This window comes from Rhineura floridana, chromosome 7 (assembly GCF_030035675.1).
Source record: "Rhineura floridana isolate rRhiFlo1 chromosome 7, rRhiFlo1.hap2, whole genome shotgun sequence".
NCBI classification, from domain to species: domain Eukaryota; kingdom Metazoa; phylum Chordata; class Lepidosauria; order Squamata; family Rhineuridae; genus Rhineura; species Rhineura floridana.
This window is the reverse complement of record NC_084486.1, coordinates 28320639-28337263: the sequence shown is the minus strand read 5'-3', so window position 1 is coordinate 28337263 and position 16625 is coordinate 28320639. Positions and strand designations below refer to the sequence as shown.

Here is a 16625-nt window from a genome sequence, read left to right as displayed (position 1 = left end):
GATTAACGATAAATCGCTACTAAAGGACTAATAGGAATTCTTGGAAACATCAAGAGGCAGGGAGAGAAAAAAGTTTTATAGACCAGGCGAGTGAAAATGGCTTTCCAAAACAGTAAGACTTTTCTACCTTAGTATTTCCTGTGGTGTTCATTTTTTCCACCCTGATTTGTGTATTCTTGTGAAATACCTTGACAGACTTCTGAGGTTTTAAAGATTGCTACTTTGAATAATTGCTGTTGCCAGGTTGCAGGAAGAAAGTTGATCTGTTATTTGGTCAATTGCAAGGCAGCAAGGAGCTGGAGGAGGTATTTTTAGAACTGATTGGTAGCTTAAAAGTGGGGCCTCCTTCATGGTTAGTTTTTTACCTCCCTGAGCAAAGGGGATAGTTAACTTAAAAGCTGCAGAACCATAAAGCGGGCGGTGGGGGAGGGGAGAGATATGTGGCTTTAGTCACCCTGGGAATACTCTGTGTGAAATGCATGTTTTTAGTTGTGGAACTTTTAGGAAATCCAAACATTTGTCCAAGAAAGAAAGGGACAAGGGATGCAGTTTTCCAGACAGAATAAACTGCTCTACTCTAAATTAAATAGGGGGCAAGAAAGAGAATTGTAAAACGGCAAGGGACTATTTTATATTATCTTTCTCACTGTTGGAATGTAGCTTTGACTGACATAATGGGGTGTAGATGAAGTTGGTGGAAGTGAGTTGCTGTTTGTTAACCATCCCATTGCTGCACTGCTTCAGTTTTGCATTAAAGGGCCAGTTTAATGCACTATTGTGATAAAAGGAACTGTGTCAAAACTACAACACTGGGTTCAGTTCTAGTTCAGTTATTAAATGCTGCTTGCTTCACATGCATTGTTTTACGTATACAAGTGTGTATGTCTTTCATTCTAAGCTTATGTTAACACAGATACTATTCAGATCTTATATTTTCACTTTTTTTAGTTAAATTCTTGAAGTGATAACTATGCTTTTATAATACAGAGTCTATACCCTTGACAAAACAAATGTAGGATGTGTAATGCTTACATTTAAACCTGGAGTACATGGTTCACAAGGAAGAACTGTGGAATATTCACATGTAATGTTTATGTATTTTTCAGATGCAGGAGTTGCTGACAAATTTATTTCTTTATTTATTTATTGCACTTGTATACCGCCCCATAGCCGAAGCTCTCTAAGCGGTTTACAGCAATCAAAAACATTAAAACAAATACACAATTTAAAAACATATTTTAAAAACAATTTAAAACATAATTTTAAAATTCAAAACATTAGAAAAACAATTTAAAAACACATGCTAAAATGCCTGGGAGAAGAGGAAAGTCTTGACCTGGCGCCGAAAAGATAACAGTGTTGGCGCCAGGCGCACCTCGTCAGAGAGATCATTCCATAATTTGGGGGTCACCACTGAGAAGTCCCTCTCCCTTGTTGCCACCCTCCGAGCTTCCCTTGGAGTAGGCACCCGGAGGAGGGCCTTTGATCTTGACCGTAGTGTATGGGTGGGTTCGTATCGGGAGAGGCGTTCCATCAGGTATTGTGGTCCCAAGCCGTGTAAGGCTTTATAGGTCAATACCAGCACCTTGAATCGAGTTCGGAAACATACAGGCAGCCAATGCAAGCGGGCCAGAATCGGTTTTATATGTTCGGACCGTCTGGTCCCTGTTACCAATCTGGCCGCTGCATTTTGCACAAGCTGCAGTTTCCGAACCGTCTTCAAAGGCAGCCCCACATAGAGTGCATTGCAGTAATCTAATTTAGAGGTTACCAGAGCATGGACAACTGAAGCCAGGTTATCCCTGTCCAGATAGGGACGTAGTTGGGCCACGAACCGAAGTTGGTAGAAGGCACTCCGTGCCACCAAGGCTACCTGAGCCTCAAGTGACAGAGATGGTTCTAGGAGAACCTCCAAGCTACCAAACCTGTTCCTTCAGGGGGAGTGCAACCCCATCCAGAACAGGTTGGACATCCACCATCTGGTCAGAAGAACCACCCACTAACAGCATCTCAATCTTGTCTGGATTGAGCCTCAGTTTATTAGCCCTCATCCAGTCCATTGTCACAGCCAGGCATCGGTTCAGCACATCGACAGTCTCACCTGAAGAAGATGAAAAGGAGAAATAGAGCTGCCTGTCATCAGCATACTGATGGCAATGCACTCCAAAGCTCCAGATGACCGCACCCAACGGTTTCATGTAGATGTTGAACAGCATGGGGGACAGAACTGACCCCTGCGGAACCCCATACTGGAGAGTCCAGGGTGCTGAGTAATGTTCCCCAAGCACCACCTTCTGGAGGCAACCTGCCAAGTAGGAGCGGAACCACTGCAATGCAGTACCTCCCACTCCCAACTCAGCCAGTCTCCCCAGAAGGATACCATGGTCGATGGTATCGAAAGCCGCTGAGAGATGAAGGAGACTCAACAGAGTCACACTCCCCCTGTCTCTCTCCCGACAAAGGTCATCATACAGGGCGACCAAGGCTGTTTCTGTGCCAAAACCAGGCCTGAAACCCGACTGAAATGGATCCAGATAATCGGTCTCATCCAAGAGTGTCTTGAGCTGACCTGCAACCACTCGTTCCAGGACCTTGCCCAGGAATGGAACATTTGCTACCGGCCTATAGTTATTAAGATTTTCTGGGTCCAGGGAGGGCCTCTTCAGGAGTGGTCTCACTACTGCCTCTTTCAGGCAGCCAGGGACCACCCCCTCTCGCAGAGAGGCATTAATCACTTCCCTGGCCCAGCCGGCTGTTCCATCCCTGCTAGCTTTTATTAGCCAAGAAGGGCAAGGATCCAGCACAGGAGTGGTTGCATGAACCTGTCCAAGCACCTTGTCAACGTCCTCAAGCTGTACCAACTGAAACTCATCCAAGAAGTCGGGACAAGGCTGTGCTCTGGATACCTCGCTTGATTCACCTGCTGTAACACTGGAGTGTAAGTCCTGGCGGATGCTAAAGATTTTATCCTGGAAGTGCCTAGCAAATTCATTACAGCAGGCCTCAGATGGTTCCACCATGTCCCTGGGATCAGAGCGTAATAGCCCCCGGACAATTCTGAAGAGCTCCGCTGGGTGGCAGATTGATGATTTGATAGTGGCAGCAAAATACTGTTTTTTTGCTGCCCTCACTTCCCCTAAATACAGCTTACCATAGGCACTTACCAGTGTATAATTGCATCCACTAGGAGTTCTCCTCCATCTGCACTCAAGCCGTCTCCTATATTGTTTCATCGCTCTCAGCTCTGGGGTATATCATGGAGCCGTACGAGCTCTACACAGGAGAGGGCGCTCAGGAGCAATCATGTCAACCGCCCGGGTCATTTCTGTATTTCATAGTTCAACCAGGGTTTCGACAGGAGCGCCAGCCCTGTCAGCTGGAAAACTCCCCAGAGCCCTTTGGAAACCATCCGGATCCATTAGTCTCTGGGGGCGGACCAACTTAATAGGTCCCCCACCCTTGCAAAGGGGAAAAGCCGCTGTAAGTCTAAACTTCAGCAAGCAGTGATCTGTCCATGACAGAGGGATTGATGTAAGACCCCCACATTCAGATCAACTCCATGTCCAGATGCAAAAAACAAATCTAGAGTATGCCCTGCTACATCTGTTGTGCCAATGGCATATTGGGACAGTCCCATGGTTGTCATGGAGACCATGAAATCCTGAGCCGCCCTGGATAAGGTGGCCTCAGCATGGATGTTGACATCCCCCAGAACCAACAGACAAATGTGGTATCATCTCATTTCCTCCCTCAAACTTTATTTTTTTAAAAAGAAAACAACCCTTGGGCCCCCATCTAAACTTGCATTGCCTCCTAAGCCTCTCAACCGGTTGTCAGCCATGCTTGGCAAAGAAGCACGCAGAAACATCACACTCAGCTACTTGTATGCGACTAACTGCTTTACATGAAGGATCTATAGACTGGGGCATCACTCCAGCACTGGCATTGGAAGAGGTTGCCAGTCAAGTTCACATGCCCCATCTCCATGTGTTGAAAGAAGGTGTGGAGGACATTGTGTGCTTGACCAGGCAAAACCCACTACACTCCCATAATGTCTGTGCATTCAGACAACATCAGAAAGAATTCTGCTTGCCTTCTGAAATATGCATGTACAGTTCTTCCAGGTGAGGAGGGACCCTGATTGTACTTTCTGTGAAGAAGCTCTACATGCATACATTGCTGTGTGAGTAGAAGTCCTTCTGATATAGTTTGAATGCATGGGCATTGAAAGAGTGTGATGGCAGCATGTGGTTGAATGGGGGTAGGCTCTCCCGTGTTCCCTCTCCACACTTTTTTGCAATGTGTGGAGGGGGGGTCACCTGGCTCCTCCTTAGAATAGAGTATCTCACACTCCCACCTGAAATAAGCCAATGAAGGAAGCAGGAAACTCCATGTGCTCCCTACCTCTTTGTATGCTCTATGGCAGGGTTGGGAAACCTATGGCCCTCAGATGTTGTTGGCCTACAGCTCCCACCATCCCTGAGCATTCGCCATGCCAGCTAGGGCTGATAGGAATTGGAGGTGAACAATATCTAGAGGGCCACAGGGTTCCCAGCCTGATTCAATGGTCAGCACAGCATAGCACTTTGAGTGACTGCAACAATAGACCTCTGCTGTTGGGAGGAAAGTAACTTTGGTTCTGGCTGTTTCAAGATTATCTCTGAAATTCTCTGTCTTCCATCTGGAGATCAGTTGCAAACTATGTTACTAGGAAAGGCAATCTCTTAACTCATCCTTCGTAAGAGATGTGTTTGTAATACGATGACTCTTTTATATTTTCACCTCCATATGGATCACTGTTCCCTCCTCCCCTTTTTAACAAAGGCTTTCCTAAACCCCTTGAGCCTTGCCTTACTTCCATCATCACTGACTCCTAATTCTCTCCTCTCCTTCCTTCACTAATGTCATGGATCAATCAGATGCACTGATTTTTTTTTAAAAAAAACACCATTTCCCAAATGCAAGTTATTAAATATATATCCTGCCATTCCTCCCAAGACAGGCTAGAAATACTACAGTTCCATCACTTCCTAATTCTGAATTCAAGATGCAAATTCTGTTGGCCATTCTGAAATCCATTATGCTTTCAATTTTTTAAAAATGATTCATGCTGCTCTTGTAAGCAAAACATTCATGCACCAATTAAGACTAGGGCTCAGTGCAGACATAACACTGCTAATCTCTCTTAAATATGGTTATACATAGGTGTGGGAGGTGAGAAGGGGCATGAATCTTCACTCCACTCACCAGCCTTACCCAGGGTTAAGGGTTACGTGGGCACCAAACATAACCAGGGTTGGAAGCTGATTTCAAAACCCTGGTTAATAGTCAACTCAGGTTAACTTTAGTCATGCTTAAGGACAATGGTTAAAGCTGGTGGCAGAAGGGGGGATTTGAGCCAGAGATGGGAAGGGCTGTAGAACGAAGCCTGTGGTCTTACAACTTTCTCCTTTAGCCATAGTTAAAGAATGAGCTGCACTGGGCCTTGGTCTTTATGCAGCCTAGAGACTGCAAACTCCATGATATAATAGTAATATGAGCAAAAATGTTGTGTGTAAAAAAACCCTAGGCAATCACTTTTTAAAAAGTAATAATCCTCAATGAAATTATACACTTCTAAAATCATCTGAAGTTCAATGGAAAGCCCAATCCCCCTGCAAACAAAACACCCCATACCAGTCAAATTCAGGAGCTGGAACTACAAAGTGAAAGGCTTTGAATATCCAAAGTGTAAATCTTTGGCTTCTTTCCCATTGCTACCTCATCTGTCTAATATAGATTGTATATCCTCTGGGCAGGGAATGCTTCTATTTTAGTCAGGGCCTTGCACACTGTTGACAATAAATAAATGGGAGATTGTCAGAATAGTCAGGTTATGGGTCAAAATCTATACCAATCTACCTTTACCTCTCCAATATTGTACCGTAATGAAGATCTTTCACACACAATTCAACCATAAAGCAATGGTCTGCTTTTTCTAGGTTTTTGCTTTCTGTGTGGGGTAGGATAGGGATTTTGTTCAAAAAGTTCTTAGATAAGGTATCAACAACTGGATGCCACCAGGTCGAATCCAGCCATTTGAGGGGTTTCATGTTTGTCCTGCCAACTCAAGAGGTGAAAGAGCAATATAGAGGGAGTGGAATCTATAGTCATGGGATGAGCCAGCAGGCCATTTCTAGGCAGGTTGTCACCTTAGCCTGTCATCCCCTACTCACTTCTCAAGCATGGTCCTCCCATAAAATCCCTTTTTGACCAGGGTGTTACATGCCAATAAATACCTCTCGTTCATGTTCTGCTGTCTGAGGTTGTTAGAGTGATTGGACTAGCATCATACCTGATACAGCCTGCTAAACTACTGGATTTACAGCAATAAATGTCATTCGTTATGGTTACGCACTATATTAATATCTTAATGGGTTCTTTTTTTCTTTTCTTTTTAAAAATGTTGTACAGATAACAGGTAATTGGTATTTATAATACTGTGGCAGGCAAAGCCACAGGGGATGCAATGAGTTTGCTTTCTAGCAACCATACTGAAGGGCAGCATACTTTTACTAAGCAAAACATTCCGCTCTGTGTAGCTTCTGATTTCAGTCTGCTTTTGTGCTGGCAGGTGAAGATGCAATGACAGGAGATACGGACAAGTATCTTGGGCCACAGGATCTAAAAGAACTGGGAGATGATTCTCTGCCTGCAGAAGGATACATGGGCTTCAGCCTAGGAGCCCGATCCGCCAGGTATTCAGCATGTACTTCACATATTCCATTTAAAATAAACATCCACCCAGTGCATTTTATCACCTCTTTTTGAAAAAGCCAAGCAAAGTTCCATAATTTGGCTGCCTGATTACCCTCAGTCTTTCATATATGCATCTGTTACTTAGTTTCATGCTTTCTTTTGCCCTCCGTGATAGCTTTGTTATGGCAACAGTTCAAAGCAAATTAATTTTTCTGTTTTTTCTGGCATCTGCTCGTGTTCTAGATATGTCAGAAGTGTTCCTTTGGAAACAGCTAGAAGCCTCTATCTATAAGCCAGTCCGTTTAGACCACAACAAACATTTAGCCAAGAAGAAGAAAAAGGGCTTTTGTTATTTGATTGTAATACTTCCTGACACTGATTTTTTCCCCCAAGAATAAAAATGGCATAGATTCATGCAAAAACACCCCTGAAAGATGGTTGTTTGGCTAATCCAGTTACACCAAAAGGTGCAGATGGAAGATAATAATTAAAACTTTAAATCTTGTTTGCAATTGTTTGTGTTGGTATTTGTTATCTAAATCCTTTGCAATGTTTTGTTTCCAAAGGAATAAGCAGTTTTCCTGCAAGAGAGGAAAATAGGTCACAAATTTTAAATGACTGATTGCCATCTTTGCACTTTACGATATGCAATTGTTCACATTATTGGGAATTTCTGGTTCAGATATTTGGCTTTGTCTAGCCTCTAAAGCAAACAAGGCACCACAAGCATTTCAGAGATTATGTTCACGGTTGTGGATTAGTCATTTGTTTACTGACAGTTGAATTGTTTTGAAGCTAATAATTAAACCTCACCAGCCTGAGCCCTAAGGACTTTTTCCTATAGTTTAATGATCTGTTGTAAAAAGTTATTTCATTGTCTAACAGGGAGTGGCCCCTCCCACAAGATAAAACCTGGATATTTGTATCTTTTTCTTGGTGGTTGTGGCTACATTCAGTACAGAGACATGCACCCTAAGTTTGCATTTTGTATTTTCTTTCTTTGTATATAAAACCCTTTTGGGCATTTAATCAACTTTCTTTTGAATTATGTGTGAAAAAAACAATCTGTAAATAACCCTGCTAGTTAAGCAAGACTATGTTGAATTTTTGTTTACTTGTCCAAATGGCATAGATTATTTACAGTGCAATCCAGTACATGTCCACTCAGAAGTAAGCGCCATTGGGTTTAGTGGGACTTACTCCTAGGTAAGTGTGTATTGGATTGCAGCCTTTGTTATTTATTTGTGTACTTGTTCTGTGAACTATATGCTGTGGTTTTAACAAAGAGACTCTTAGTAGTAATCTACTAAGTAGTAAGTAAATCAGTGAGAGTTTCACAGACCTACACAACCTTTAGATATTAATGGGATGTTATCAAATCACAGCAACTCTTTCCTAGTGTTCAGGAATCCTGAGTGTACTTTGCTCCTCTTTGATTCCTTGGCAAAGCCTTAAAATTCACACACTTCTGATTTAGCAGTGCTATTATGTGTCACTATGTAGCTCATGTTTACATCTGCAGTATCTTAGGTGTGTGTTACACTCAGATGAAGCAAACTGATATTCAAGCACATTTATGCACTGCAGGTCTCAAATTGACACTGGGTTAGATGCACTTAACAGTGTTCAGGATTGGAACTTAAAACAAGTATTCCATAACACACAGTGGTCTAAAATTATCTACTTTTTAGGGAACCCTTTTCACATCAGCTTGGCTTCCATGGAATCCCTGCACATTGCAGATGATTCCAGAACACATGCTTCACTGAGCCTACCTGTCCTCCCACATGAACCAAGCAAGTCCCTTAGAGTACACCCAATATTGCTGCAACTATGTATTGCAGGAGAACATACTAGGTTGGAAAACTTGCCCATCTAGCTACTCTTGACAAGCAGTGACTCTCCAGGATCTCAGGCAGAGGTCTTTCCTGTTGCCTGCTACCCGAGTTTCTTTTAGCTGAAGATGCCAAAGATGAACTTGGGACCTTCTGCATGGAAAGCATGTGCTCTACCACTGAACTGCAAGCTCCCCCAATAGTATGAAAATTAGAGGAGGGGGCAGTTGTGGTCTAGGGAAGCTGCTGTGCCAGTACTGATCTTCTCAATGAGAAGACCTTGATAAAATGTTGAGGAACCCCAGACTTTTCTAGAACAGTTTGAAAACCACTGCTATAGCCAAATCAGTGCATGGATTTCTGTCGTGTGACTGAATCTGAGTGTAACATTACACAATGAATTACATTAAATGTCTAAGTCAACCAGTCATGGCATTGCACTTTTTTCACTGTCTGATTCTTTGCTTTCTATCTTCCCTTGTTTCTTGTTTCTTTTCTTTCTAAAAATAGTCCTAAGGTCAGGTAAGAAAGCATGATGCCCTTGTGACATTTCTCTGCTTTTGTCATTCCTCATTTATTTAGTTTTTACTCAGCATTGTGATGTGTTGTGCTTCTTCTGTTGTGCCCCGTGTTAGATCGTAATATTTTTGGTTACTGCAATGTAATATATGACCTGGTTTCATTACACTTACGTTTTGAAAAAAGATGGGGGGGTGAATATGTTTTTAAAGATCCAGGGCCCAGTTCTGCTTCAAGTTGGTGGGTTCAAGCACCAGGAGAAACAATTTAAATGAGATATATACTGGGATGGAATCTTCTAGAAGTTTTATTCAGAAGTGCAAAGTGCATGTCATAAATTATTAAAGCTTTATACTGTGAGTAGTTCAAAAGCATGTTTGTTTAGCTGGACGCAATTGTTTTCATTGACCATTTTCTTTTCAGTCACAATAGCAAGCATGGCTCGATGCTGGCATGTTTCCTAACATTTTGTGCAGCTTCCAGGGTTAATGTGTACGACATAAGAGACCTAGCGTTTGGTTGCTCTCAGTATACAAACATTGTTTTCCTCTAAAGCATCTAGAGAAAGCAGGAAAGGATCTAGATCAGTATGAATTTAGCAGAATTCAAGTATTCAAAGTTCTTCCCATACTTTATTTTAGTAATCCTTAGAACAGCCCTAAAAATTATTCAAGTACTATTATCCCCATGTTGCAGGTGGAAGGGTCAAGGCTGAGAGTATAATGCATTGACTAAAGCCTTCTATTTAGTTTATGACCATGCACAAGGGACTCATGCCAAATCTAGGGCATTTCATCTGCTAAGCCAAGTGGCTTTTGGGTACTGTTTATGGTCAACCCCACCTGCAAACAGTCAGACAGAAGAGGCAGTCACATGTGAACTATGGGGCTTGGATGAGCTTCCCACTCAGCCACAAAACAAATTGTGCAGTAATGCCCATACAGATACAAGCACCTCCCAAACAATCATCAGTCTTGCGTGCACACAGAAAGTCTGCCTCCTCTTTCTAGATCATCCTGTTGTATGTCAGTAGAGCCTGCTGTCATTTGTTCCTTGTCTTGTGGAGGATAATGGAACTGGGATCAGTACAGACCGATCTCTGCATATGAGGCATTCATCTCTGATTTCCAGCTCCTCATCCAAAATACATTTTTTGTCTATAACAGTTGCTTGCTAGAGAAAGATTTAACAAGCCTAGGTTTTCTTGTTACTGCATCATTGCAGTGCCGGTGCCAGAGATATCCCAGGTGCATGGTGATCAAAGACAGAAGAGCCCCATTCAAGCTAGGGACTGTCAATTCCTGAGATGGATGGTTTTATTCTGAGCTGTAATGTACTTTTAAAGGAGGTCAGTTTAGGGAAATGGTGCACCTTCTACTCCAGATGTCACTTTTGAGAGCAAGTCGCTTGACAGCAGTTGTAGTAGCACACAAATGCAATAAATGCATGGGATAATTTACCCATTGATGGTAAGGTTTATTAATTAGCTTGGGGGGGGGAATGGAATTGGGCTGGGCAGAAAAGTCAGCGATCATAGACCTTATAATCATAAATCCCTCACAGGAACAAGTAGCATTTTAGAAAGGTTCTGGTTACACTGAAGTCTTCTTTTTTAAAAAAAATGGAATAAGGTGGAAGCCTAATCACATTTACTAGGGAGTCCCACTGAACTCAGTTGCACTACCACTTTTGAGTAAACATGCTTTGGATTGCACTCCACATTTCTTGAATATATTTTTGATACATTTATATGAAATTCAATTATATATTATCCTGATTTAAATGGACGTAATACTAATCAGTGCAATCCTATGTATGTCTACTCAGAAGTAGATCCCACTGAGTTCAGTGGAGCTTACTGTCAGGTAAGTGTGCCCAGGACTGCAGCCAATGGGATGGATCCAAAGATTCCCTTCTTTTGATGAAAGGAATTTCTTCTATTGGAGGAAAGAAAGAAACCTTTTGGATCCAACCCACTGAAAGAAAACCTCTTAAAAATTGAGGTTAAAAGCACAATTTTAGTGTATATTAAAATTCTGTTTAATCAGTTACACATGCTTTATAATCATTACCTTCTCCCCTGGAAGTTGCATGCATTAATTTTTCTTTTGTTCATCTCATTGTCACCTCCATACTCTGTTGTAAATTGTAAATACAACCAGCCTCCGCTCCTTCAGTTCGGATAGGTCCTACACTTTGAACAGAAGTTCTTATGCCCGGGACAGCATGATGATTGAAGAGCTATTGGTGCCATCAAAGGATCCGGTGAGTTCTTTATGCTTCTGTAGTTGAATATTTTTATCATGTAGCCTGGACTGCTCCCCTGGTGGAACCTATACAGTTTACATTTCATAACTGGGATTCTGAAGGTTTTTAGTGTATCAACTCTTCCAGTTAATCAAAGCTGAAAACTGAATAATAGATTAATGCATCAATCAGCTGCTCATACAAAGTATCCATTAGAACTTGCAACCCTGGCAATACTGCTATCTTTGCTGATATTATTGACCTATCTTTAGGAGCAGTAGGAAAGAATGTAGATTGTGAAGTGACAAGAGCTTCTGTGAATCAGGCAGCATGTCTCTATATTTTGCATAGCGCATGTGGTTCATTGAAATATGAGGTTTTTTTTTTCATGGTTTGAAAAATGTATCTGGCTATAGTTAGATAGCTGATTAGAGATACCTTTAACTTGAGAAATAGTGTTTGAACACTTCTATTACTGAAATCCACAAGGCACAACCACTGTGTTTGGAGAAAGTTCCAGGACACCCATTCATGCTACATATAATTACAGTTGTTTGCCAAAGTGGGAACATTTCAATGCATAACAAAGTGGTTTTTTTCTGTGCTAAATTAATATTTTTAAAGGATGTTGCGATGGAAATGGTTTATATCACAAAAGAGCACAAAGCAAGGGCAACTCACATATTAGCAAATATATTTTATCTATCTGGGTAGAGCATTATCTGGATGTTGCACGTACTACAATAGAATCATTTTACATTCAATAGTCAATTTTTGTTTTGGGGAAAGGCATGTTCAGTAATAGACTAAGCTTCTTATTGTGTTAAAGTGTTTTACAAATACAATCAAAGCAATAATCTTCAAGATATAGCAGAGAGAAAGGTTGTGTGTTCCTCTTAACTTTGTTTCATTTGGCATTTTTTGTTATTACAGGAGACAGGCAATGTAAGTAACCTTAGAATAGTAGACAACTATCTGTGTTTGTCTGGGATGAGCTGTAGCACTCTCTGTGAAATATCAAAACAGTTCTCCATTCTGGTAACACCACAGCCAGCCCTTGGAGGTAGGAGCTCCTCTGTGGCCAGAGCAAACCAGAGTATTCTTGTATTGGACATCTGTCTGTTTTGATATGCTGATCTGGAAGAGAACAAATCAGATTAAAAGGTTATGTTCTTATATTAATTTAACTCCTGAGGAAGAACTTGCATTCTTGAAACTGGGTAATGGAAGAGTGCCGAACAACATTACATGCAAATGTGCAGAACAGTATCCCATCAGCCATTTTTTAAAAAGGAAAAGAAAAGACATATTGTGGTTGAATGATCTGGTGCAGAGGAATAACCAGAGAGGAACAAAGTGCTTAACTCTTTCCCATGTGCTCCCCACTCATCCTACAGGGTTCCAAACACATTTTTACGCTCATAAACTTACATTTGGAATGCTGTAAGGAGGAAGCAGCAGAAAGGTGGATCAGGTGGGGAAAGGGTTAAGCACACTTTCTTACTTTTCAAGTCACATCCTCCCAAAGTAGTTTTTCATACCAAAAACAAGTTGCGATGTTGTTTCTTGCATTTGTATGTGGCATAGATAATTAGAATTACAACCAATTATTTTGTACCCCTGATGGTTTCTGCCATCACCTTAGTGTAGAGTTACCAGGTCTCCGGTTTTCAGCCACAGTCTCCATTTTTTGGGGGGAGCCTCCAGCTCTCTGGCTAGCACCCCTTAATCTCCGGACTCTCAGCGTCAATTTTATTTAAAAAAAGTTTCTAGGTGGTCTGGTTCCCGAGATATACACCAAAATGTCAACCGCCCCCCTGTGCGACTTTTTTTACAGATATCTAGAACAATTCCTTGCTCTAGCTACAACTCCCATCAGCCCAATCCAGTGGCCATGCTGGCTGGGGATGATGGGAATTGTAGTTTTAAAAAGTAACTTTTCAAAGCTCTGGCTGAAAACCCACCCTTTCAGGATTGTAGCCAATGAAGCAAGGGTTGTGACTTGTTGATCCAGGCATGCCTAGGCTTAATTTCAATGTCAGAAAATGGTGGCTTTAAGATTTTTGCAGTTTGCGTAAGTAATATGGCTTAATGTTTTTTTTCCTCTTCTGTCCAAGAGTCAGACCCTGGGCTATGGAATATGAAAGTATTTAATCCAATATCTGCTTTTCAGGGAGTAAAGCAATTCTAATCCCATGTACCTGGAGTAAACCCCATTGAACTCCTCTAAGACTTACTTTTGAGTAGATATGGTTAGGATTGTGATGTAAATTAATGGGACTTTTGAATAAACTTAGTGCAGACTTGTGTTTGTGTTGTAAATCTTTCTCTCCCCTCCAACCATATTCTTAAACAAATTAGGCTAATACTGATTTTTTTAAAAAATGTTCCTCAATGACCAACTGGTTTGACAATAAACTATTGGGGTGTATTTTTACACCTGCATATATATGTGTGTGTGTGTGTGTGTGTATGGTTGGTGATTGGAAACCAAGGCAGCTCACAATAAGAAATAAATCACTTTAAAAACCAATAACCATAAAAAGTATAAACAGTTGGAAAACAGCTTAAAGTGGCATGATTCCAAATTTTGGGTTGGGTGAATGAAGTATATTTATTTATTTTTATGTATTATTTGATTTATATCCCACCCTTCGTCCCAGTAGGAGCCCACGGCGGCAAACAAAAGCACTAAAAACACTTTAAAAATCATAAAAACAGACTTTAAAATATATTAAAACAAAACGTCTTTAAAAACATTTTAAAAAGCTTTAAAAACTTTTATCACTTCAGGGTACAGTTTTCCCTGGTTGAGTAAGCCCCATTGAATACATTGGGACTTGCTTCTGAGTAAACAAACATAGGATTGCACTATAAATATCTTTACAGGTTGTATAAATAAGAAACATATTTGATAATTATGCTTATATAAATATTTTCATAGGAACATAGAATAGTAGAGTTGGATGGGGCCTACAAGGCCATCAAGTCCAACCCCCTGCTCAATGTAGGAATCCAAATCAAAGCATTCCCGACAGATGGCTGTCCAGCTGCCTCTTGAATGTCTCCATTGTCGGAGAGCCCACTACCTCTCTAGTAATTGGTTCCATTGTCGTATGGCTCTAACAGGAAGTTTTTCCTGATGTCCAGTTGAAATCGGGCTTCTTGCAACTTGAGCCCATTATTCCATGTCCTGCACTCTGGGACAATCGAGAAGAGATCCTGACCCTCCTCTGTGTGGCAACTTTTCACGTACTTGAACAGTGCTATTATATCTCCCCTCAGTCTTCTCTTCTCCAGGCTAAACATGCCCAGTTCTTTCAGTCTCTCCTCATAGGGCTTTGTTTCCAGTCCCCTGATCATCCTTGCTGCCCTCCTCTGAACCTGTTCCAGTTTGTCTGCATCCTTCTTGAAGTGCAGAGACCAGAACTGGATGCAGCACTCAAGATGAGGCCTAAGCAGTGCTGAATGGAGGGGAACTAATACTTCACACGATTTGGAAACTATACTTCTGTTAATGCAGCCTAATATAGCATTTGCCTTTTTTGCAGCCACATCCCACTGTTGGTTCATATTCAGTTTGTGATCAACGACAATTCCAAGATCCTTCTCACATGTCGTATTGCTGAGCAAAGTATCCCCCATCTTATAACTGTGCATTTGGTTTCTTTTTCCTAAGTGTAGAACTTTGCATTTATCCCTGTTGAATTTTATTCTGTTGTTTTCCGCCCAATGCTCCAGCCTATCAATCTCCCTTTGAATTTTGTTTCTGTCTTCCACGGTAATAGCTATGCCCCCCAATTTTGTATCATCTGCCAGTTTGGTAAGCATGCTCTGTACTTCCTCATCCTTTTTTTTTTTTCAATTAATTTTTATTCTAATTTTCAAAACCAAAATAATACAAAAAGAAAACAACACAAATCAATAACTAATACAATACAAAAAAAAATACATATATATAAAAATATTGACTTCCGATTTGTCATAGTTCAGCTATAAATCTATAATATATAACAAACCTATCTCTTAATAGATTATAAAATCACCTTCCTCCAGTGGTTATCTTAGTTGGTTTCAAATCTCATTAACATCATATCATTTTAATATTCCACAAAAAGTCAAAGAGAAGTTTCCAATCCTTGAGATATATATCAATCAATTTTTTTTCTAAATAAACATGCCAATTAATCCAGCTCATCAAATCTACTAAATCCAGTAATTTCAAAACACTATAATTCAACTATAAATCTATAATATATAACAGACCTATCTCTTAATAGATTATAAAATCACCTTCCTCCAGCAGTTATCTTAGTTGGTTTCAAATCTCATTAACATCCTATCATTTTAATCTTCCACAAAAAGTCAAAGAGAAGTTTCCAATCCTTGAGATATATGTCAATCAATTTTTTTTTCTAAATAAACATGTCAATTAATCCAACTCATCAAATCTACTGAGTCCAGTAGTTTCAAATCGCTCTTCTGTCATTATCCATATTGGGTCCATCTTCCATCTTTACGCACCCAAAAATCTTGCTGTCATAGTCATATAATAAAAGTCTGATAGGAATTTCCTCCATCACATATATTTTCTTACCATCAAATCCAAACGTAACACTGAAGTATTGTTTCAAAGCCGCATCTCTGCTCCTCTTTTCCACATGATACACTAGTACATTTCTTGAAGGTTTTTCCATTGACACAAAACAGGGATTAATTCTATTAACTTTCTCCATTTCAAGTTCCATGAAATCCTTCCAGTCCAGGAATTTTTTTGAACGATAATATCTTTATCTCCAATCTCTTCAATTCCTTCAGAGACAGCGCTGTATTCCAAACTGTAATATTTATCTCCAGGATCCGTCACAACCAGGAAATCCAAATCTTTTTTCATGTCCATATTTAAGCCAATCTCCATAGATTGAACCTTGCCTTTAATTTCTCTTTCATCCTTTTTTTGTTTTCCAGATCTATCTTTATTCTCCTTTCTCATAGAATCCTGAGTTTCTTTCAGCTCCTGTCTCATTTCATGAAATTCAGTTCTCCACGCTTGTCTGTTATTTCTCAGTTCTTGTTTTATTGAGTTAATCCCATCCATTATTTTCTGAAGCATGTCTAGAAATAAAGTCCCTTCTTGTACATCCATGATCTTCTTAATTGCCATTCTTAAAACCAAAAGAACAAAACTCCTTCAATTTTCAATGTCCCAAGCAAAGAGCAGTTTATTTCTTTATCCAGTTACAAAGGAGTTAATCTTTCCAACCAACTAACGTCACACGCTAGACA

General features: G+C 40.5%; 1 protein-coding gene across 14 annotated transcripts in view; it reads left to right on the top strand.

The window, feature by feature from the left end:
* The window catches only part of ANK3 (ankyrin 3), a 591855-nt gene that overhangs the window by 485308 nt on the left and 89922 nt on the right, over positions 1 to 16625 (top strand). For 5 of the 14 annotated variants that reach the window (XM_061635097.1, XM_061635091.1, XM_061635092.1 and 2 more), the window contains 3 exons: positions 6614 to 6737; positions 9084 to 9095; positions 11255 to 11357. In XM_061635097.1, the coding sequence (XP_061491081.1) occupies positions 6614 to 6737; positions 9084 to 9095; positions 11255 to 11357 (239 nt within the window). The remainder of the gene's footprint in view (positions 1 to 6613; positions 6738 to 9083; positions 9096 to 11254; positions 11358 to 16625) is intronic. The other 9 variants (XM_061635090.1, XM_061635098.1, XM_061635094.1 and 6 more) reach the window with 3 other exon arrangements.